The following is a 24857-nucleotide window of genomic DNA, read 5'->3' as shown; positions in this document are numbered from 1 at the left end:
TCATGTACTTCCACACCAAACTCATCAAACCATGTCTTTAAATTTCTTTGCTTTTTTTTTTTACTGGTGCTCAGTCACGTTGGAATAGAAAAGGGCCTTCCCCAAACTGTTGCCACAAGGTTGGAAGCATATCATTGTCCAAGATGTCTTGGTATGCTGAAGCATTAAGATTGCCTTTCACTGGGGGTAAGAGGCCGGACTGAAACACATAAATACATTAATTAAGACTTTTATTCATACATATATACAAACACATATACACTATATTGTCAAATGGATATGAACTTGAGTGATATCCAATTCATAATCCACTTAACATTGATGTTGGATGAGAAGGCCTGGCTCGCAGTCTCTTCTCTAATTCATCTCAAAGGTGTTCTATCAGGTTGAGGTCAGGACTCTGTGCAGGCCAGTCAAGTTCTTCCACACCAAACTCGCTCATCCATGTCATGGACCTTGCTTCGTGCACTGGTGCGCAGTCATGTTGGAACTGGAAGGGGCCGTCCCCAAACTGTTACCACAAAAGTTGGGAGCATAAAAAATTGTCCAAGATGTCTTGGTATGCTGAAGCATTAAGAGGTTCTTTCACTGGAAGTAAGGGGCCGAGACCAATGACTGAAAAAGAACTCCACACCAGTTACAACATGACTGCACACCAGTGCACAAAGCAAGAAGACATGGATGAACGTGTTTGGTGTAGAAGAACGTGACTGGCCACACCCTGATAGAATTAGAGCAGAGACCATGAGTTAGGCCTTCTCGTCCAACATCAGCGTCTGACCTCACAAAGAATAGCAAAAAATTCTCATAAACACACTTCATGTGGAAAGCCTTACCAGAAGAGTTGAAGCTGTCATAGCTGCAAAGGGTGGGCCAACATCATATTACACCCCAGGGATTAAGAAATGGATGTTATTCAGGTTCGTATGCATGTGAAGGCGGGGGTGCGAATACTTTTGGCTATATGGTGTACTGTATAAGTAGACAATTTCCAACAAGAGCGACTGTTTCGAAAGTGCAGCAATGGGCGGGGAGAAAGGCGGAACCGTCATGTCACAAGGGCGGAGCGAGTACGCAAAGCAGGCGTGGTTAGTATATATTTGAGGGCGTGGTTAAGTTCTCTGCGTCTGAGCCTCCGCACGCTGGTCCGCGGTTCTTGACAGCAAAATGGCGACGGTTGGCAACGGTGCGGCAGCGGACCCGGAGATGGACTCGCTCAGCGACGAGGAGATAGAAAGGTATTTTCACAACGGTGTAATACATGGCATTTATACAGATTAATCGAATAATGCCGTGTTAAAAGCCGTACTGAGAGAAACGTTGTCTTAAACGTACAACCTGGGAAAATGTCGTGCTGCTGTTTTTGTCGGCCTAAAACAGCCTGAACGCTTTTTGGTTTTTTTTTTTTATTATTCTATATGGTTATAACAGATCATATTTGCCTTTTTTTTCTCAGAGTATCAGGTAGACAGACGTGGAATAACCCATTCAGGCTGTTTTCAGCTTTATTCTGAGAGCAGGCTTGTTTTTTTTTTTTTTTTTTTCAGAGCTAGCCAGTGAGCTAAATTAGCTTAGCCATCTAAAAGCACAGCCATCATGTGCCCTCTTTGTTGGACAGTTTTAAGACGAAAATGTTGGACATATTAGTGATGACCTCAGGACTGAGTTTGATGTGTGTGTGTGTGATTTGTTCATGTGAATTTAATGGCACGTGCTAACTAGCGCGTGCTGTCACTGCTATTCCTCATTCCCGGCGTTATCTGACGTCCTAAAATAGTTCACACGCTTCAACGTTTCGTTCTCTGTGACCTACTGTTGGACCACACACACGCCACTTTGTCCTTTTGCTAAAGTGTCGTTTCTGATTTGGACCTGTTTGCCGGTTATTTAACGTCGGCTGAATATTAATCTAACTGCCTGTCTATCAAAGTTGTTGATTAATTCTTAACCTTTTTGAGTGGGAATCATGAATATAAATCAACTTTCGTGTCTAGTAAGAGCCATGAGCTACCCATGTATCGTGTGAAAACTGGATTAGATAGTTGGCAATGTTCACATGACGTCATGACACCGAGCTTTTGTTAAGCGTTAGTCGTGTATCCATCCCTTTAAGAGGAAGTGCGCCTTTAACAAGACTCCCTTCATAAACCTCTGGAAGGTTCTGTCCTAAAGGCTTTTCCCATAGTGAGCGCGCGCACACACCTTACCAAGCTGTTCCCTTTTGGGAGTGTAACCCTATGCATACTGTCTGTCTGTGTGTGTGTGTGTTTGAGAGACAGGCCTGAGACATCACATTAGGATTTGAGCCACAAATCAGGCTATGTTTAAGAGCTATTTGAACTTCTCCCTTTATAGTATTATGAACAAAATTATTCTTATTTATTTTTGGTATTTTGGTCCGTCCACATGCCATCGCATACATGTGGTGACAGATACTCCGCATCAAACGATGATATATTTGCTGCTTTACGCCTTATTGTCATTCATACACTACGGCCAGTTTGGGAATGCCAATTAACCTAACCTGCGGGCATTGGTGGCTCTGTGGTAGGTTCCCCCGCCTGCCATGCGGGTTCGATTCCGCTCCAGTGTTCAAACCTCAGCCACTGGATGCAGTGCCCGTTCCAAGCTTGAATAAAATGCGAGGGTTGTGTCAGGAACCCCTGTGCCAGGTTATTGTGCGAATCGGATGGTCCGCTGTGTCCAAAAGTCCAACAACAATCAGCCTAACCTGCATGTCTTTGGACTGTGGGAGGAAACCAGAGTACCCAAAGGAAACCCACCAAACATGAGGTGCAAGGTCACACCAAACAACTGTGTTATCATAATGACAAAAATAATAGTTATACACCATCTTATATTCTCGTCCTAAATTTTATGCTTATTCACTTTTGGAAACTTTTAATTTCAGAGTGATGACTCACTCTGTACTAATCTTTTGTTCATCCAATTGAATGCACACCCTGTTTAAGTCTGATGTAACTATCCTCTTTCTGTCCAAAATCCCTCAGAGCCGGTCTCCTTCTACACAGTCACTCCTATTTTAGTGAGACATCATAACCATAAGCCGAATCACACTATACAATAATGCCTCTTCAATATTGCACTTTCTCTCTAATTATATTAGTCAATCAGAACCCAGAATTTCGGTGATAAGCCACATTAATGCGTGCTTTCAAAAAGGGTGCAACTATACAGGCTCAGAGTAGTGTGGCATTTATCATGATAAAGTTGGGGTCTAGTGTTAACCCACATGTGCTGGAAATCCTGCGCATATATTTGCAATGAAAACAACAAGGGCGAGCGAACTGAGTGTTGAGGTGTGAGCAGTGGACATTTCCATCACTCACCTTGGCACTCTTAGGCACCATAGACGACCGCAGTGGGCACACGTGTCACACGGCCTTATTTAAAATGTTTTGCCCCATTTAAATGTTTCATTGCAACTAAGAGTTGGCTGGTATTCTCATTCACGGACAGCCTTCTTTATAGAGTTTGCAGCTTCATTCACTAAAAATGCCATCATGAGTGCCGGTTTGACTTGTACAACCATCATAATTTCATCCCTGTAAAGTTTCTGTATATAGCATTTACCGTTCTTTCTCAATAACTAGCTACATTATGAGGCAAAATCGGTTTGTTTTATTCATTCCAGGACATTGTGACCTCTCTAATTGACCGTTGGCATTTCTTTTACTCTCTCTTTATGTATGAAAACAGTAAAATGACAACTGAAAATGTAGTTTTAAATTCAGACTGAAAGTTGGAGGAGTTTCTGTTAGTTAACGGTTATGTGATGGCACATTTGAAGTAAAGTTTTACCAAATTAGACCAGCGCTGAAATACCTTATTAAGAATCCCATGCTATCGTTGTATCGTTAAGGCCTTTTAATTTTCTGTATCTAAAATTAGAGATTCACAGATTGCAAAAGACAAGTAGTAGTAGTCAATTCAGAGATACTTTTTAATCAGAAAATATTTGTTAGTCTATTATTAAAATGTTTAACAAATTGCTTTGAGAAGTGCTATAAAATGAGAATGGCTGATGTCACAGTTTTAATGCTAACTATTTTGCTTTGCATCACATCGTACCATTCAATTATTTGGTAAACTTTAACTACACATGGGGTGGGGCAACTTGTGAAGTAGGTCTGTACACATGTATTCAAAAATTTATTTGACTGTTTGATGTGCCAGGATTTGAATACTGAAAGCGCTATTCAGGTGTTCATTATGCACTACAAGAATTCATTGAGAAATTGTTTAAAAAAAAAAAAAAGAAGACTGTCTGGCAGTATTATAATGCGGAGACTGTTCCGGTGCGCTTTGTAATGCTGCCACATGTGGATTTTTTTTCTTTTACAACTTCTCACTGAATTATTTTCCAGTCAAAAGTTTGGACACACCTTCTAATTCAGTGTTTTTTTTTTTTTTTGTTTTTTTTTTTTGTGATTTATTTTCTACATTCTAGAACAATACTGGAGATTTCAAAGTTATGAGAGAACGCATATGAAATTAGGTACTGTAACAAGAAGATTAGTCATTAGTTAATTTAAAACATGAAGGTCAGCTGTTCTGGAACAGTTCTTGCCAGCACAGTATTAAGTGGATTTGCAAAACCCTTCAAACACCATGATGAAACCGGTTCTCATGAAGATCAGCTCATGAAAGCAAGACTAAAATGTACCTCTGCTGCAAAGGAGTCGTTCATTTAGAGTCACCAGCCTCAGAAATCACAGATTAACAAACAGCATCTCAGATTAAAGCCGTTATGAAGCTTTACAGAGCATAAGTAGAAGATGCATCTTAATATCAACTGTTCAGAGAATATTATTAGTATTGTTTTATAATGTAGAAAGAAATATAAAATCAGGAACGACCATGAAGTTAAGTGGTGTGTCAACTTTTGACCGGTACTGTATATGATCAGAAATTAAATCAAGAAAGTGGATTACGATACCTGAAGGTGTGTCTGTGATACACAAATCATGATAGGTTTTCCACCAAAACCAGCAAAACAGTTATATAACATTTAAACTTACAAAAGGTGGAAAACTACTCCCCCCCCCCCCCCCTTTTTTTTTTTAAAGTATTGTCTGGTATTAACACCCATAGACATCCTGTCAGCATTTCTGAGTGTTATGTAAAACCTTTGAAAAGTGACTCATGATATCTGCAATATTATGACATCACAGTAAGATTAAATCGTCAGTTCTTCTGTGCACGTTCACACACATGCAGTTTTTACTGCCGACATGGAGTGAGGTAATTTGTTTTAGTCCCACTACATTGTGACCTAGTTTGAACTACTTTCCTGCAGTGCAGTTCTCACTTCCATCTCTCTCTCACACACACACAAACCTGGTCAGATTCACTGCCGGCTAATTAAATGTCTCAGTCCTCACTCAGGTGGACGTCTGGTGTTATTTTTGCCCCTACAGTTGTGCTCCAGTGTTATTTACTGTTAGCTTTCTGTAGCTAGGTAGAGAATAAGCGCAAGGTCACCCGGTGTGCTGTAATGACACAGGACTAACACAGGGACACTGCTGCTGTTTAAATAGAGTAACAGAAAATTCCAGAGATAAACTGTCCCAGGCTCGGTGTCAGGGTGATGTACAGCATGCTCTTAGTCAAGATGGGATCATTTTGAGGATTTAATACAAGCATCAATTCTGAAATAAAAGAAGAGACTTCAGCTTTAGTATGAGACGGCCCGAATGCAAGGTGATTTCTCGTTGAGTTAGCCTCGTAAATAAATCCGTCCAGGGTTCTTCTGTTAGGCTTAAAACGGTCGGAAAACAAAACAAATAGTGGTCTTACAGATTATTTTCATGGTATGAAAACCTGTTGTAAAAACATCCCAGTGTTAACAGTATTAGAGACGTGAATCAACTGCCAGTTCCATTTTTTGATTCAATAGCCCTAATGTTTTCTGAAATTGTCTGATTTGTCTCAAGCAGCTATATTTCTTACATATTTTCAAGTTTCAAAATTACTAAAAGTATCTAATAAACATTAAAGTGCAGTGCATTGATTAATGAAATTTCACGTCTAATAAACAGCGAAAAAAAAAATTTCTTGCAGATTTTCTACTTCACGCTTAAAAATTATGCAAATGATAAAGGCAGTTTGTATTTTCTGAAAATGCCATTTAGACTATTGTACCTTTTGTAAAAAAATTAAGATGAAATTATTAAAAATGTGTAAATCAATTCTGAATAAAAAAAAAAACTTTAATTAAATCCTCCCACTAAATATCTATGGAATTGCCTGAACGATGTAAGCGCACAGATCGGGTGTTAACTGACAGTTTGAAAACGTACAAGCCCGTGGTTTAAAATCAAAGGCAATTTTTTTTGGGGGGCAATCCTCTTGTGTGACTGACTTTAACTTTGAAATTAATATTTTTTAACTAGCTGTGCCTACGATTTCATTAGTGTGAAATTTAATTGCACAAACAAGCGCATATTAAATTTCTTTTAATGAATTTTTAAATTAACATTTTTTTGTGCTACTGTGAAGTGCGTGGAATAAAGATGTGCGATCGCGTTTATTAAGTAGATTTCAACTGCACACATGAGCGTGTATAAAAATGTACAGCGCCATCTATTAAATTTTGAGACCATCCCAAAAAAGTTTTTTGATGGAGCATTTTCCAAAGTAGCATATTTTCTTCTCTTTCTGTGGGCCGATTGTGATGAAACAAAGTCTATATGTTACCTGATGCTTGGCCATTAAAATTTCCATTAAAACCCATTAAAATTTATTTAGTGGTTTTTACGTGATGAGAGCACAACCAAACAGGTGAACAGAAATTCTAAAAACCATCTTGATATTTTCTGTTACTCATCTTGCGTCCCACCAGTTATTTTATCTTTGCAAAAATCTTCAATGTACAGAAATGACAACTTTACAGTTTTAAAATATGTTTGGTTGCGTTTGAGGTGGTATAATGTTGCAGTTCTTCTATAATCATACAGGCGGCGCACTCTACACTGGTCACACATTAACAGGCAGCACAGCATCCTGTGTGGTAGAATCTAATTATTTGACAAGTTTAACCGATCTCATTACGAATCAATCCGACACCTAGGTATTGTTGATTATGTATGGTGCCTGGTGATTCCCATGTCTAGTATATAATATAAGTCACAAACATCAGAATTAAATGGCAATAAAGAGGTCTATTTTAATAAAATCCATGGTCTAAGCACAGATCACAACTATCATATAGTTCCTGTTCAGGAAGTTTTTGGTTTGAGCATCATTTCTTGCCTTTTAATATCTTATTGGTATCCCCTGAGGTGTAAAGGTTTGGTAGCACCAACACTATTAAAATTAATTTCACGTTGGGGTGTGTGTGTGAGAGAGAGAGAGTTCTCATGTCCTGTGCTTTGGTGGATTCCCCTCGGGTGCTCCGGTTTCCTTCCACAGTCCAAAGACATGCCGATTAGTCTAATTGGTGTTTCCAAATTGCCTGAGTGAGTGATGGAGTGTGAGTGAACGATTTCATTGGAATGCACAGAGAGGAACGAATGTGTTTTAGACACCCAGAGAGAGGCTGTTTAAATTGAGTTCAATAATAACAGGCTTCTCACTAGAGCACTTCTAGCATCTTTGGGATACAGCCAGAGTTTGGGCTGAAGCTTTCATAAAGCAGGGCAAAAGATCCAAAATACAGGAAGCTTATAATTGTAATTTTAGCAGCGTTGTTGATGTAAGATTGTGCGCAATAGTTTCCAACTGACTGCAAACTATTCCCTAAATAAAGCATCGGCATGTCAGGACACATGGTCAGACTTTTGTTTTTATTTTTTATTTTTAAATGATGTTTATGGTTGGAGAGAGAGCTAGCTTGCTGGAACGCAGCTTTAAAGAATCACTGAGAATACTGTATGTAGGACTTGATTTAAAAATGATTGAATTCATATTAGGAATAGCCAGATTTCAATAACTTGGATGTTTTTTTGTTTTTTTTTACCCATGTTATGCCTAATATATATAGAGGGAGAGCGTATACTGTACAATTCTTGAGCTTCATATTTTGCTTCCAAAGAGTCAGACCTTCTTGTATTTTTATACTGTAGTCTTAAGAAATAGTTCCCCAGGCTTCCTAAAGGACTTTTTTTTTGGCTCTCGTTTTCACTCGAGTACCAGAGCAGTTTCAGTGGAATGTTTTTATTTTGTTTAAGCCACACAGTTGACCTGTCAATCATTCAAGCATTAAAAACAAACAAACATCTAACTTAAGGCATGAACCAGTGCGAAACCGGTGCAGATGATCAGGCTGGTGATTAGTATACTGGTCAGAACAGACGAGAGGGGAAACGAGGTTGCTGCTGAGGTTTTAAAAATTGTATCCAAGCATTTTGCAGTCCTTCTCAGTAAAATATATTTTCCTTTTTTTTTTTTGTAATTTAATTTGTCATTTAACCTGATATGAAAAATGAGGGGTGGCGTCACAGTATCATATGTATTCATTACATGGTTGCTTATGTTATGTTATGATTGGAGTAAAAACAAGTCTTTAATTCGATCTTTAACTGTTACCAGAAGATTTTTTTCTATTAATGGGATTAATTCAGGTTAATAAAACAGAAAACTGAGGACTTGATGTGAGAGAAGGATGTGTACAAGTTTATTTTAAAAATTTTACGTTTTACTTCGTTTATTTCTATCATGTTGATTGATTTGACCTTACCCTTTAATCAGGGACGAAACTCATGAAAAATTCACCTCTTGTGCCAGTCTGCGCAGCTCAAAAGACTCTGCGTATGAGACCAGTTCATTGTGTGCAGGTATTCCTGTGTGACGACGACGTGCCCGCGTTCCCGGAAAGCATCGTTTCGAACACTACTAAAGTGTTGGTACCAAAGGAAAGCGATCAAAAAAAAAAAAGGGAAATGTAGCGTTCACCATATGTTCAGCCATGAGTCAGTCATGAGCATGGATTTGACTCCCTGGACCAAGTTTGGAACAGAGGACACCATAATCTAGGATCTACTTTAAATGCCACCTCAATCAATATATATCATAGTGTAATAAGTTAACACAGTTCAGTGTATTTCTACAGGTCTGAAATATACTTGCCCTTCTATACTTTTTATGATAGCTGGCATCCGCTGCGTCTCACCGTACCTGTTTATTCTGGTAGGGCGAGACGAAACTGTCCACTACTAGTTAATCGATCACGGATTGCAGATGAGATAAAAAAGGACCGGCAAATACTCTCGGGCAGCCTCTGTGTGGGAAACATTGCAGTTTCTTTTACACCAGGTTTTTCCCACCGTACGGCACCACTTAATACTCAGCAGGTGTGATTATTTTGTACAGTTGCGACCCCGAGCCTGCATATCCTTCCTGCAACATGTGCTGCACTCAGCTGTTTCCCATAATTCAGTCCTGCTCCAGTTGTAAGGTTCGGATTCTTATTCCACTGTAATGTAATCTCTGGTACTTGTATATTGGAGTCGCTCTCAGAAAACTGGATGCCGAGAGTGTTCGCGTGTTAGTTACAGCGTGTGAAGTGTGTTGACCTGCTTGATCCTTTCTGCCAGATGGTCGTAATAGATCTGTCAAACTCTCTGTTTATATTTCAGTAAAATATTTGTATATTTTTGTTTTGGAGCTACAGTTACTTATTTGTGTATTTGTCATTGAAATTAACGTTATTGTTTCAATGACACACAGCTGAATAAGCTATAGTTAGTGATCATACTGCAGACCCAGTGACGTGTTTTGGAGTACTTTTTAAGCTCCTGTAGCGTAGACTATAAACATATGAAGAAAAGCAAACTACCTGGATGTAATTTTGGTGAAGCTGTATTTGGACTTACCCAGTGAGGTGCACTGAATGAGCAAGAAAGCGATAATTCTTACAGCTGCAAATTTTAAACAAATGTACTGTCAGCGGAGACAGAAAACAAAAAACTTGCCTCATTTATAATTATAAAATATTGCTAATCGCATAACCGTTTAGTCATTCTAGTTGTGTATCCATATGATTGTGAGTTTTATGTAACTGAACTGGATATATTCAGAGCTGCGAATAAAAGACCAGATTAAGAATTCTAGCTCAATGTAATAGAAATTTAAAAAAATGGTGGAATTCCCCTCAGGATTTGTAGACACCGTCTGGGGAAAGAGTATAATGTGGAAGCAAACCTCTAAACCTTTGCTTTCTTTTAAATTGATATAAAAAATGTTATGCTCCACATTGTGTATTTGTGTCAAAGGCGTATAAGACGCTTTGTCAGACTTGCGAACGAATCCGAATTACAAACAATGGAACCCGTTCGTAAGTCGGTGACTTACTGTATATATTTTTTACATACTCCTTCCTCCAAGTTGTCTTTCTAATCACCCTTTTTTTGTATCATCTTATTAATAACGTTAATAAAGGCCTCCGAGTGGCGCAGTGGTAAAGATCGCTGGTTCGAACCTCGGGTGATGCTGTTTTTCTCTCGCAGCTGGAGGCACAGAGAGAGCTGATTGGCCGAGCTCTCTCGGGGGGAGGGATGAAAGGTACTCGCGCTCCCACATTAATCACGGCTCTACAGCCAATCAGGGGCATCTGTGAGCTTGCGCACGCGGAAGGAGCGGCTAGCGCTTTCCTTCGAGTGTGTTAATCCACCCCTAATGGTGCGTGAGCTAGCAGTTCGAAAAGATGCAGTCGGCTGGCGTCACGCGGTTCGGAGGAAACATGGGATAGTCTTCGCCCGCTTTTCCTGAGTGGTAGTAGTAGCCTTAAGCCCAATCCCAATTCTACCCCTTACCCCTTCCCCTACCCCTCGCCCCTTCCCCTTGTCCCTTAAAACGAAGTGGAAAGGGGAAGGGTTAAAATATTTTCCCTAAGAAATGAGACACCACTACAACACTGTTATACGTCATCATACGTATCCGTTCATTTACATGTACACATACAGTATGGCCGTATGCAAACAAACAATGCGTTATCAAAAGCTCGGCAAACTGCCGTGCTACTGAACTTTCATATTTGTTTGTAGCATGTAGTAAAGTGTATATGACATAAAAATATATATTTTTGTAATATTGCGCAATCGGCGCTATCCGCTAGCAAACTTTAGCGGTTTTTTTGCAAACGTTTTTTTACAAAACATCACCATAAACACAAACACAAGACTAAAATGAATATACATATAATAAAAACTTGTCATAAAAATCCTTATTAATGGCAAAAAATCGTTAAATTTACTGGTCTGCTTGCTCGAGTGAGCGGTCATCTTGAAAATTTCGTTAGCCCTTCGTTTGAAGTGAGGTCCCGAAAAATCTTCGTTTCGAGGGCTATCTGGCCCTTCCCCTTAGCCCTACCCCTCCAACCAAAAGAGAAATGAGACACCCCTACCCCTTCACGTGAACGCGCCAAACGGAGGGGTAGGGCTAAGTGTAGGGGTAAGGGGTAGAATTGGGATTCACCTTTAATGTGGGAGCCCCCTAGTGACGGGGAGGATTTGGCTGCGACTAATATTGGGGAGAAAATTAAAAAAAATAATAAATAAATAACGTTAATAAAATGTGACGTATCTATAAAATCTAAATAGTGGGATGTAACAATGCAGAAGTTACATTCTACAACCCATATAGTTTATACGATTCGTATAAAGAATATGAAACGTTTTAAGGAGTAAGGAGGAAATGCCTAAAGTGCTCTTTGAAATGAAGGTATAATAAGTCAATGTCGGCCTGTACAGGTATCTCAGGGCGTTTTCAAGTTGTTAATTTTGATCGGTTAGAACACAGTCGTTTCGCCACTTGGAACCCATCCCAGAGTCTGCTGGAAAAGGTAGTCTGAGTCGATGATGTCATTACTGCCATCGGTCTCCCCCAAAATCCCTGTGTGAAGATTTCATACACACGGATCTCATCCTCTGACCTACACAGCCAGAACTGATAAAGTAGGAAGGCACACAAGCATGTAACTTTTTTTTTCATCCCGAAATATCAACATTAGGCATAGCGAAAAGGTTAAATCCTCTTTCTCTTCTCTTGTGTTTAAAGGCGCCTCACGAACCAAGTGAGTGCATACTGGAGCGAAAATAATGTGAACGCTGGCCAGCGGGGGAGTGTGGAGGGGCGAGTAATTGTTCCTGGGGGCGATACAAATCAATCGTGCCTAATGTGAAAATGACGCCCTCCATTTATCTGGTTATCTGGAATTTTTACAGTAATGTGGATCAGCAGCCAGTCTCACACTTCCCTTACAATATTCAACACATTGCATGTGTAATTCTATCTGTTTCTAAAAAAAGAAAAAAAAGTATTGCACTGTGCTGTAGGGGACGGGACATATGAAAAATAACTTGATCTTAACCTTGCTCTTAATGCCAGTTTACACAAAACATTACAGACTCTGTCATTGTTGCATCCTCCCAGGAATAGTTAACAAGGAGCGTGTGTGACCTGTTAGTTAATAGTTAATGCGGTTTGGCGAGCTAGCCATGGACACTATTGTGAACCCAAGCAGAGCCCCAATGTCACTGGCAACACAGTGGCGTCCTCACTGTGCTGCTGTGCTACGTCATAGCAGTTTATAAACCGTTACGATCTGTTAAACGGTCTGTCTGATGGGTGCAAACGTGCAGCGTGACACTGTTAGCGCAGCCTTATAACCTAATAAAATTGCACCAATCAGCAGCCACACTAACCTCACCGTTAGTCTGGTACAGGTAGTCCCTGATTTATGAGCATTCAAGTTACGAATGTCCACAGATACGAAAGGACTGCGGTTCTACTTGCAATACTCACGTGTATTGTACAAAAAGTAGACACTACGGTGCCCCAGATACCAATATTTACAATTATATACAATATGTTCAGTGTGTGAGCGAATGTATAAAATGTCTAAAGCGCCGGAATTATGTATGTGGTTGTTTGGGGGGGGGTTCAGTAAATCAGTCCGGGAGCACGATGATAGAAAATGTCTGTCCTGTAAAGCTGTCCTGATGGTGAATAATCCTAATTTTAGGAAAATCCTTAAAACAGAGTTCACAGTCCAATACAGTAGAATTAGCATCCCAGATTTCCCTCGCGATTTAAAGGCGCAGAGACAACACGGATTTAGTTCCTTAGGTGTGATTATGGTTTTTGGCCACATGATGGAAAGGGGACCGATTTAGACGAGTGGATTGGTATGCTTTACATTGTATATTTGTTTCAAAGGCATGTAAGACTCATTTTGTCAGACTTGAGAACAAATCTGACTTACGAACATGCTCCTGGAAATTAGGCTTATACACCTTCAGGACAGCAGTCCGTTCATATCTGCGGAAATTCATAACACGGGGGTAAGTCTGGGACTACCTGTAGTCCAACAACAGGAGCTTTTAATAATACAAACGTGTAAGACGTACAGCTGCTTAAGACAAATCACACAAACGTTAATGCTGTTAAACAAAAAAAAATTTTTATTATTGTACAAATCGATTTGAGTGTGTGTAATTCCCGTTGACTAGATGAAAAGTCTATACATCAGTTTGTGTTTAGACTATGGTCTGGAAAACGACCACCGTGAGAGACTTCTGTTTCCTGTTTATGTACTTTTACCTGCTTTTTCATCTTGTGTGTGTTCTGTCTCCTCAGGGAAGCCGAGGGCTACAAAGAGCAGGGAAATGCGTACTACGTTCAGAAGGACTACTCCGAAGCATTTAAGTACTACACCAGGGCTATCGGTAAGAATCTTTGCATATTCCGTGTAGATTTTGCTCGTTCATAATTTCTACTTGACGACTGATTCACACACTGAATGTCTCTCATACAGCAGCAGCACCTGTTCATGCACATAAGTATTTCACGAAACATGTCTTTGCAGGTTTGTCCTTTCATGCCCTCATCTAATGGCATAAAGCAAAGTGAAGGTTTTCACCATAGTGTCATGTTGTTTTAGGACCTCGTTTCCTAGAGACCAACTCAAACATAGCCTCCAAGACATTTTTTTTTTCTCCTCTTTCCCCTTTCATCATCTTCTTGATCCATTTATGACTCCTTCCTGGTTCAATTTCCTGTTGTTTGCAGCTGGAGTTTAACGCTTACTTTGATTTACCAGATGTGTGCCCCAAGAACGCCAGTTACTATGGCAACCGTGCAGCTACACTCATGATGCTGAGCCGCTACCGGGAGGCTCTGGAAGACTCCCAGCAAGCTGTAAGGCTAGACGACACCTTCGTAAAGGTAAGATGTCACCAAGTTGAGTCTACTCTTTACTCTTTTTTTTTTTTTTTTTTTTTTTTTATTTCCCACAAATTACCCAAAGCCGGGTCTGTGAGTTTGGCATTACGGCCGAATAACTCGGATCAGACAGCGGTAAGATCTGGACGAGTCAGGGTACTTTCGTTTAGAGATATTTTATAAACTCTACGATTAAAGTGTCTGTTGAAGACAGAAAACTGGGGCAGTACACAGAGATCCGCACTAATGTATTTCATCAGTTCTGAGGCTCTTTAAAGAGTCTGTTGCAGGAAATATTAGCCTAGATTAAGTTTCCACTAGCATAGTGTATATGCATTTTTATTTATTTATTTGGTAGCACAGCTATGAGATTGTGCTCTGATAATTCTGATATGATTGACAGTTGTGTGGCTGTCTTAAAATCCCTGATTTGAATTTCTTTTCTCTGGAAGCTCCGCCCAGAACGTTGCACCAAGGGTTACTTATTTAGGAGTGTATGCAGGCATGTGGTTATAGCATACTGTGGTTAAGTAGTGTAAGATGGGTCAGTTTATAGTACGTTCAGCTTTGTTTGCTAATCACTGTATTGGACATGCTCAGTGACGTTAGACTTTTAGGTCAGACTTTTTCTCCTAAATTGTCAGGATATGTATTGGACATGTGACTGAATTGCAGCTGCTTTATTAACAAACAAATAATAGTAAAAGAATTATGGCAAGAATGGATGGGAATCTATTTGTTACACAGCGAGTGCTAATTAGTCGAAAATTGCGTGCGTTAGAAGTCCTGCATGTCTGCATTAGAAGCAGCACGTGCCTGCGTGCTCATTGTCAAGTGGAGTTTTGACTCTTTGGAGGAATTTGGGGCGCTAAACGTAAAGTTATTTGCTAAGTTTGTTTAGAAATAATAATTATTGTAACAAAACCAGAAGAGTGTTTATAAAATATTTTATTAGTTATAAAATATTGGATTTCATTTTTGTTCTTTCCCTCCTTGATGCATTGCTTTTGTTTTTGTCCATATCGGTCCTTCATGAAGGTACGGTACACTTTGTAAAATAGGGCAGTTATAAGTGGATTGTGGATTGTGTCCTCATTTAGACAGAGTTAGTGGAGCTAAAAATGATTTCTTAGAAGTTGAAGCATAGTAATTCTGATCTGACTGCTACTGTAAATAACTGAAGACAGAGTGATTTAATAAGTCGGTCACAGTTTTTTGATAGTCATAAGTGCCTGGCGTGTGTGTGTGCGCACACCCTGTCTGGATATCTCTCTCAGACCTTTCCTTTGTTTGGTGAAATCAGAGCCCTGAATTAAGTCCCTGACCATTCTGTGAATGATGTAATGGAAAGATTTTAGTAAATACCTATTTGTGTGTTTGCTCACTCATTCATCCTCTGTTTCTCCCCCAGGGTCACTTACGGGAGGGCAAGTGCCACCTGTTGCTTGGCAATGCTATGGCTGCCAGTCGGTGTTTCCAGAAGGTTCTGGAGCTGGAATCTGACAACAGCCAGGCTCAGCAGGAAGTAAGACACACACACAGACACACAGACACACAGACACACAGACACACAGACACACAGACACACAGACACACAGACACACACACACACACACACACACACATATACATACATACATACATACATACATACATACATACATATTACAGGAATCCGACATGCCGGGTGTTTCGGATTTGCATCTTGAGATTTCCCTTATAGTGAATTAAATGTCAGATTAGGGGACAATAAAGTGGTATTACTCACTCGCTACATTAAAGGTCCCATAATTCAAGTTAACACGGATGGCAGAACTCCCTTAAATATCTCAAATACCCCTAAATTCTGAATTTATAACTGACCTAATACCAGAAACTTCCTTCATTTCACACCTCTTACAAATGTGCCATAATGTGTCATAAATGAGCTACTGCCGAGCCACAGCTCTCCAGAGAACAGGAGAGGGGATCTTCTTAGATAAGTTCACAATGGGGGGGGGGGGGGTATGGTCTAATTTGGTTTGTTTAAGATTTAGCCAGTACAGAAATGAAAGTAGAAGGGGGGAAAAAGCAGTACACGTTAGTTTGCTGAAATGGAGACCCTGCTGAATATCTAACAATAAAAATGAGTTTTGTATTAAAGGTTCCCTTTAAGGATCACATCCAAATTGATACTTAATTGATGAGTTTTCAGAAGGTTAGAGCCCACCATTTAGTTTTAATTTGTTGCATGCTATAGGCGTTTCTTAATTGGCAGGTTATCGCATTTATAGTATATTATTAAGGTCAGATTCCTCTGTCTCCCGTTGAGAAACAGTAATGTTACGTTTTTTTAATGTTGCATTTAGAAAACGTGAAGACGCGTTGACGGGTCTTTTTTTAAATACTTTTTTCTATTTTGCGATTTGAATTAAATTACGTCAAAAACTAAATACCCAGAGAATGTCAAACATGTTTAACCCCTAAAACTTAAGAGCCAACACAGCATTAGTGTCCAAGGCCAGTTAAATGAATGAATGAAAGAATGAATGAATAAACTGCTTTTATGTTTATGTCGATGTGGGAGGCTTCAGACATCAAACTGGTGTTTAGATACAATAGGTAAAACCAAAGTTATTGTTTCTTTAAAATTTACATTTTATAGCTATGGGAATAACTTTGCAAAAAAAAAAAAAACTTGCTAACTGCTTGTATTTCTTTCTATTATTATTTTTTGGTCGGAGAAAACAATAAAAACGTGGTCGTGTGTGTCTGTGCTATTTCTTTGCCTGTGTGACCCTTTTTTTTTTTTTTTTGCTTAGTATAGTTGGTTAAAATGTAATAAAATCAAATTATTCATATTGCATAGGTTGTGCATGTGCACAATCCTGAGTCTTTCATATATTTCTGAAAAAGTATTAATGCAAAAAAAATGGCTAAAATGCTTTGGGTTGTAAGGGTTAAAGCAGGTTAAAGGTTGTGTTTAACAGAATAAAACCCCAAGTATATTCACATATCACAGTCCCAATTGAAAATAAACCTGCGTATTAAGTCAAAGGGATCTACATTTGTGTGTGAGATAGAGAGAAAGTGACCTGCATGATCGATTTACATTAGGCACCTTTTATTAATTTCTGCACAAAATTTATTAAATGAGACAATGAATTAAGTAAGGTTAATATGCGCTCTAAGTTTATTAACACATGCACAAAAAGACAGAAACAAGGATTCTGACCAGTCAGAGTTGTGGCATCAAAGACAGTCTTTGTAGTTGGTTACATTTTAGGGGAGGTACTGCACACGTCGGGGTATACAGTAGGGTACATGGCTACGTAAGCCATACGGCTTAGACTTGAATATAAATTAACCTTTAGGTGTCCTTTATCAGTATTCCAAATGTTTTCCTTTTTGAATCCAGTGTACAGCTCACGTTTTGTGGGTTCTGTGTTGCAGCTAAAAAACGCAGAGTCCATTTTGGAGTACGAGCGCATGGCGGAGATCGGCTTCGACAAACGAGACTTCAGAATGGTCCGTGTGATTTATGTAGAAGAAAAATCAGAAATCAGACCGATGTAAATATGTTTTTACAGAGACTGCAGATAGACTTTTACTGTAAGTGTTCTGTTGTTGTGTGCGCGTGTCTGTGTAGGTGGTGTTCTGTATGGATCGAGCCCTGGAGTCAGCCTCTGCGTGTCACAGATTTAAGGTGCTGAAGGCGGAATGCCTGGCGCTGCTCGGCCGCTACCCAGAAGCTCAATCTGTTGCCAGGTAACCATACAAAAAAAACACAAAAAAGACTCCATATGACTTACTGCTATGGAATTTTATTTTATCCTTTAAAAAAATTCTAAGACGCCTTTTTTTTAACCAGTTTATCTAACTCTTTCTCTTGCAGTGATATCTTGCGGATGGACTCCACTAATGGTGATGCCCTGTATGTGAGGGGTTTGTGTTTATATTATGAAGACTGTATCGATAAAGCTGTGCAGTTCTTCGTTCAGGCACTCCGCATGGCACCAGATCATGAGAAGGCCCGTCTCGCCTGCAGAGTGAGTCAGTTGTATAAGTGTGTGTGTGTGGTATTTCTTTTTAATGATATAAGTTCACATTAGACACAAGTGAGTTCTCAATATACACTCGCTACAAAGTCCCTGATTTACAAACAAGTTCCATTCCGGGAACACGTTTGTAAGTCAGATTCGTCTATGTTTCGTCCAACTTCCACAATTTGTTTGCATCTAGGAATGATCGTAGATACACTGTCGGTCCATATCTGCAGAAATTTGTAACTCAAATGTTTATAAGTCGGGGACTTGCTGTAGTGAGAACAGGGACCTGTGAGAAATGTTAAACCACTTTTTGTTTTTTCAGACCTGTCTCATTATTAACATTCCTTTTTTTTAGTACAGTTTAACTTTTAATAAATACATAATTCAGTGTTCCCGATGAAGCGTCCCATACTGGGCCATTTATCAAACATAGAAGTATTACATCGGCCAAATGGCCAAAAGCTTCCCGATGTCCAGACATGGCCCTTTGTTCCGCTTTAGTGTTCTCTACCCGTTTTTACTGTGCTATTGGTTTAACTGTATTGACACAAGTCTTATAAAAAATTTTCAGGAATTGTTTTTTTCCTTTTCAAATGCTGTGCCATAGCGTTTTTATCTTTTCACAGTTTACTATACTAAAATTCTTCAGCGACTTGCTTGCCCGTGTTTATATAAACTGTGAGAGGGATTTTTCCATATTAAAAGCTGAGTTTTTCTTTTTTTTGCCACTGCAGAATGCCAAAGCTCTGAAGGCTAAGAAAGAAGAAGGGAACCAGGCGTTTAAAGAGGGCAATTTTGAAGAGGCTTACGAGCTGTACTCTGAGGCCCTGACCATCGATCCCAACAACATCAAAACTAACGCCAAGCTTTACTGCAACCGAGCCACCGTCGGCTCCAAGGTGAGCCTTTAAACCTCTTCATACACCACTGACACTACACAACCACCTTTTTGACAACCTTTTGACAACCAGTATACAACAGTTCAACAAGTTTGACATGAAGTATGGGTATGTATATGTAAATAAATGTGTGTGTGATATAAAATTACATTTAATCTGCCAGAAATATATCAGTAGTAGATTAACTAGAAACCAGCCGATTCTGGTCCCTGACTGATCGACCGGTTCATCTCCATTATAAACCTAAAAATAGATTTTAAAAAGTGTGAATCACATGTGCATGTGAATCACTACACACAAGAATCACAATTCATAATTGAATTTATTAGATTTTTTTCCCATATGTCTATTAATTGTGATCGTAGTACGTGTTTGCAGCTCTTCACATGAATATTTACTGGGTTTCAGTTAAAGAAACTGGAGCAGGCCATTGAAGACTGTACAAAAGCCATTAAACTGGATGAATCCTATATTAAAGCATACTTGCGAAGAGCCCAGTGGTAAGCCTGTTTTGTGTGCGTGTTTGTGTTTTATGAATATATGCACATACTGTACTACTGTACTGTACATACTGTCTTTATTCGTCTCCTGCAGTTATATGGACACGGAACAGTATGAAGAAGCTGTGAGGGACTATGAGAAAGTCTATCAGACAGAGAAAACTAAAGGTAGGTGAGCTGATGGTGATGTTCAGACTAAAGGTGAAATTTCTCATCATTTCTTTGCCACTTTACAACAATGTCTTCTGTCGTTTAGAACACAAGACTTTATTGAAGAACGCTCAGCTGGAGCTGAAAAAGAGCAAACGGAAAGATTACTATAAAGTTCTAGGAGTGGAAAAAAACGCGACAGAAGACGAGATCAAGAAAGCCTACCGCAAACGGGCCCTTATGCACCATCCAGGTAGGATATTACATATTCGTACACTTCAAAATACACACTGTTAGCTTTTCACATAGCAGTTATATTATATCCTTTGATTTTTTTTTTTTTTTTTTTTTGTCGTGCTGTTTTTGTCTTGTCATTTGTTTTCTGTTCTGGAAGCTCTGTCACTAAAACAAATTCCTTTTACGTGTAAGCGTACTTGGCAATAAAACTCTTTCTGATTTGTTATTTCTCCTGTCTCTGTTTCCGTCTTAGATCGGCACAGCGGAGCGAGTGCCGAGGTACAGAAGGAAGAGGAAAAGAAGTTTAAAGAAGTGGGTGAGGCTTTCACCGTGCTCTCAGACCCCAAGAAGAAATCTCGTTACGACAGCGGCCATGATTTGGAAGATGAAGACATGAACATGGGTCTGTCTTACTTTTGCAACAACCAATGCACAAACAAATACATAAGCTACTTTGTCTCACTGGCCAAAATTTCAAAGTGGACCTGAAATTTGGAGTAATTAGTTTAGCAATTTACAAGCAACAGCTTTGATAAAACAGAAAAAGAATGATGACGTTGCCTACACCAGGGATAACCAAGTTATGTGTTAAATATAAAATATATATATATATTTTTAAATGCCTTACATCAGGAAGCATTGATTTTTAAATTTGAACCATTGCTGTCTTTATTAGAATAGAATTAGTAGAATTTGCTGTTTTCTATTCATATGATGGTGTAAATGATTTAGCTAGCTCATCACACTAGCCTCAAGGAGTTAAAAAACGTTATTGGGTGCATTTGCATGGACCCTAACTTTCCACTAATAACAGCAATTAAAATATAAAATACATTGCGCAAATATCTCAGTCTAACAGTAGTAGTAAAGCTTCAAAGTTGGGTTAGACTTTGACACATTTTTCTTACAAATCCTGCCTTGTGTTTTAGGTAATGTCTCATTTATGATTGGTTAGATGCTTTACCATTGCAGATAAGTAAATTCTGTGATATGTTGATTCTTTTGTGTGGAAATTAATAAGGAAAATGTGTCACCACACCGACTTTAAAATAACATAAAAAAAATAAATAAATTGCAGGTAGTACCCACGTTACAAATTTCCGCAGATGCGAACAGGCCCCAATTCTACTTCCAATACTCGCGTGTTGTACAAAAAACCTAAACAAAAGACACTCCAGTGCAACAGATACCGATATTTTACAATTATAAACTATATTTTTAGTGTGTAAGTCATTGTATAAAATCGGTCTCACCGGTTTCGATGAATCAGTCCGCGAGCATGGTGATGGAAAATATCTGTCCTGTTGAAGAATAAATAATCCTTATTGTAGAAAATCCTCAGCAATACAGAGTTCATAGTCCAATACAGTGAAAAACAGCTCTGAGACAAAATGGCGGCCGGGATTCCTCTTGGGATATAAAGGCGCAGGGACAACAGTGTTACGTTTTACTGTGAGATTCATTTCCTAAGGTGTTAACGGTTTTTGACCACATGATGGCAGTGTGGGGAAAGTGGACAGATTAAGTCAAGTGGATTGGTACGCCTTACATTGTACATTTGTGTCAAAGGCGTATAAGACTCATTTTGTTGGACTTGAGAACAAATCTGAAATAAGACAGCTCCCGGGACGGAACTCGTTTGGAAGAAGGGGGCTACCTTTACTTTATTCTTATGTTTATGTTTGAGATGTTGGGTAAAAGTTTTGGTTTAAACTTTTTCCAGCAGCGTTGAAGGGTCCTAGGATCAGCAAGCGGTCATTCTGTAAACAACCTTTTTAAAAGCAACACCGTGAAGAGTCCAGCAGTTTGCTCTGACCACAATTTCGATTGTAAAAAAAAATGTTTCTCTCTTGTCGGACTAAAAATATTTTTTCTGCGCACATTTGCCCCGTATAAGGGTAACATTGGGTGACACGATGAGTTTCCAGGAAAAATTTTTGCTTCCTTTCCTAATCGGACCCATCTTCACTTTCATCCACTGAGTCGCTGCTAGGTGAGAACTACTGATTGGCTCACTGTTTCACACGTATTAAAAAGCATCTAACCAATCATAGATGAGACTGAATTCTTGAGTACCAGAAACCTGGTCAGAAAATATGGGAAGCTTAACCTAACCTCAAAGTTGAAGAAATGTGTCTTGTTATTTTTCAATCAGGTTAAACGCTTCACAGCAGGAAGATCCCTGTTGTACAAAATCTAATTAAATCCTTTAAGCATCAGTTAACAATAACATAGATTTTTCTTTTTGTCACATTGAAGGAATATTGTCCATGTAAACACATAGTTGGTGTCCGTTGTGACCGGTTAACTTTTTTTCATAGATTTGCTAGATTTTATTTACTCTCCCTAAGTGGATGTTTAAAAAAGACAGCATGTTCAAAAGATGAAAGCGATATTATTAAAGATGTGTAGACAGAGAAAAACAAGTTTGCTCATGTGAGTTACTTTGCTAGAGTTTTGGAAGAAATTTTTTTTCATCAAATTGCTTCCACTAATTTTAGTTGAATGAAAATAAGACCCCTGACCTGCTCGAAGTGTCACATTTATTTAATTTTTTTTCTTTCTTTCTTCAGATTTCGATGCCAACAACATTTTCAAAGCTTTCTTTGGCGGCCCAAGTGGTTTCAGTTTCGAAGGTGAGGCATGAACCACGGATCTGTACTCAAATTGTGATCATTTGCTTAAAATTACAATCATAACATTGTAACTAGACTCAGATTGGGATTCCTTTGTTTTATTGTTCCTCACAGCATCCGGACCTGGAAATTTCTTTTTCCAGTTCGGCTAACTGTCCATCCCCTCCTGCATGTATGCAGTAGACCCACGCGGCCTCCAGAACCAACCCCAACACAGACTTTCACCTGTCCCTCCCACACACATACACCCACCCATATACAACTGCGTGTTGTACTGCAGCGTCGAAGGGTCCTAGGATCAGCAAGCGGTCATTCTGTAAACAACTTTTTTAAAAGCAACACCGTGAGGAGTTTGCTCTGACCACAATTTCGATTGTTTTTTTGTTTCGTTTTTTCTCATCACAGTGGCATCATGAACAGCTGCACATGTTTATTTTTTTATTATTTTTATTATTATTATTATTATTATTAAAATGGTCCTAGTTATTTAACCACTCTAGCAAAATTGCTTTTCCCAGTTTGTTTGGTCGTAGAACCAAAGTTGTCAAACTTGTATAGAAGGTGCTACATATTGACTGTAAAACACCATTCGCAGCATTCATCACATCAATGCAAGACTCGTACATCTCGTCCACATTCTCCTGCACCACACTATGCTGATGTTAAGTGCCAGTTATTATCAAGGTTTGTGCTTTGAGGCGCCTTGTGACGCCGGTAGGAAGGAATGTATAACGAGTACCTCATCTCCAAATGTATATAATAATAATAATAATAATAACTAATAATAATAATAATAATAATAATAATGTTCCTGGAGTAAACTCATTTCACTTGTTTTAAATCTTCTCAACTGCTGATAGCGTACTATGCCAAACTGTATTGTTAAAATTTTACTTAAGCGTTCTTCAACTAGTTGTGCTAAAAAACAAAACGGAAAAAAAAAAAATCCCACACATTGAACTACTGCATACAAGTACAACCCAGGTGTTCGGGTTCCCTCTAGTGGTTTTCTCCAAACATACAAGATTTTAACAGGATTTCGTCATTTGAACATTACATTCAACCCCCTTGCTGCATTGTACATTTTACTGGAATGTAAAGTGGTTCTGTTCGTGTTGATAGTTGATGACTGTTTTAATTTGTTTTTTTGTTTTTTTTTAACTATAAAATGTATTCATTTTTTGATATCAATATTTATTGTAAATTCTCAAGCCGGACATGAGCAGTTGAGATGTGAATGTGAATGTTCGTCAGCTACAAGAGGATCTTAGACGGCGAAGTCCTGTGAAGAACAAGCTTAAGCTGTGCACCATTTCTTTTTTCTTTTTTTTGTGCACAGCCTGATTAGAGATTACAGCTTTTCAACTATTTGCTGAGGACCCAAGTACAAATCCCTACGGGTTCTTTTTAAATCTAATTTAAAGGACTGAAATTCCCCACACAATACCCATGATTCTGTATATTGTCCCCGGTTTGACAGGTGGATTAAAAAAAAAAGAAACAGGTTTGGAGAACCCAGTTCTAAGGCTAACATCAAAATTTCATAGTTTGTCAGGAGTGTTGTTTCGGATATAGTTTGTATCATTGTTTTTTGAGCTGGATGTCCGGAACTGTCTGCACAGTGGCGTATGGATTAGCACTGGTGCTTCCTTGGGTTCGATTCCCGCCTCGTGGTCTGTGTACAAGAAGTTTGCTTGGTCGGTTTCCTCCGGGTACTCTGGTTTCCTCCCATGCAGATTAGGCTAATTTCTAAATTGAGCATAGTGTAATGAATAAGGATGTGTGTGTTTGTGCCCTGCGATGGATTGGCACCCCGTCCATGGTGTACCCCACATCGTCCCCTAAGCCCCTCCCGGGCTCCCTGTATACTGAATAAAGTGATGATAGACGATGAGTGAGTGAATGAGTGTTTGTCTGTCTTACATGCACACTTCAATAATTTTGAATCTTCTTTAACTTTAAACCAAGCAGTCATACTGGGGAAGTCCCCTTTGTATTTGTGTCAGTTTTTTTGGGGAAATGAAACTAGCTGGTTTGGCTATTCGCATACATACTTGTTAAAAAACGAATCATGTTGGCCGTCCTAAGATCCTCATGGTGCGTTCAGAAGAGGAACATTCACATTGCTCAGGCTCATCCTAAAGCAAACAGTCTTGACTATGGACCGTTTTTGGAAATAACCGTGTAAATAAACTCCGCCTGTTTCCTGTTTCTCCCCATTTA

At 39.0% G+C, this 24857-nt stretch overlaps 1 protein-coding gene across 1 annotated transcript; it reads left to right on the top strand.

Moving 5' to 3' along the window:
• Positions 1-1113: 1113 nt before the first annotated feature.
• Positions 1114-24853, top strand: dnajc7 (DnaJ (Hsp40) homolog, subfamily C, member 7). The gene is made up of 14 exons (XM_053514739.1): positions 1114-1238; positions 13600-13688; positions 14063-14187; positions 15596-15709; positions 17617-17691; positions 17813-17931; positions 18059-18212; positions 18947-19111; positions 19520-19611; positions 19706-19779; positions 19868-20014; positions 20252-20401; positions 22572-22634; positions 22749-24853. The coding sequence occupies exons 1-14, from the start codon at positions 1168-1170 to the stop codon at positions 22784-22786; spliced, it is 1476 nt and encodes a 491-aa protein (XP_053370714.1). The 5' UTR covers positions 1114-1167; the 3' UTR covers positions 22787-24853.
• The last annotated feature ends 4 nt before the right edge of the window (positions 24854-24857 follow it).

The sequence above is a fragment of the Clarias gariepinus genome, chromosome 16, assembly GCF_024256425.1.
Source record: "Clarias gariepinus isolate MV-2021 ecotype Netherlands chromosome 16, CGAR_prim_01v2, whole genome shotgun sequence".
In the NCBI taxonomy this organism is placed as follows: domain Eukaryota; kingdom Metazoa; phylum Chordata; class Actinopteri; order Siluriformes; family Clariidae; genus Clarias; species Clarias gariepinus.
This window is presented reverse-complemented; position numbering and strand designations above follow the sequence as displayed.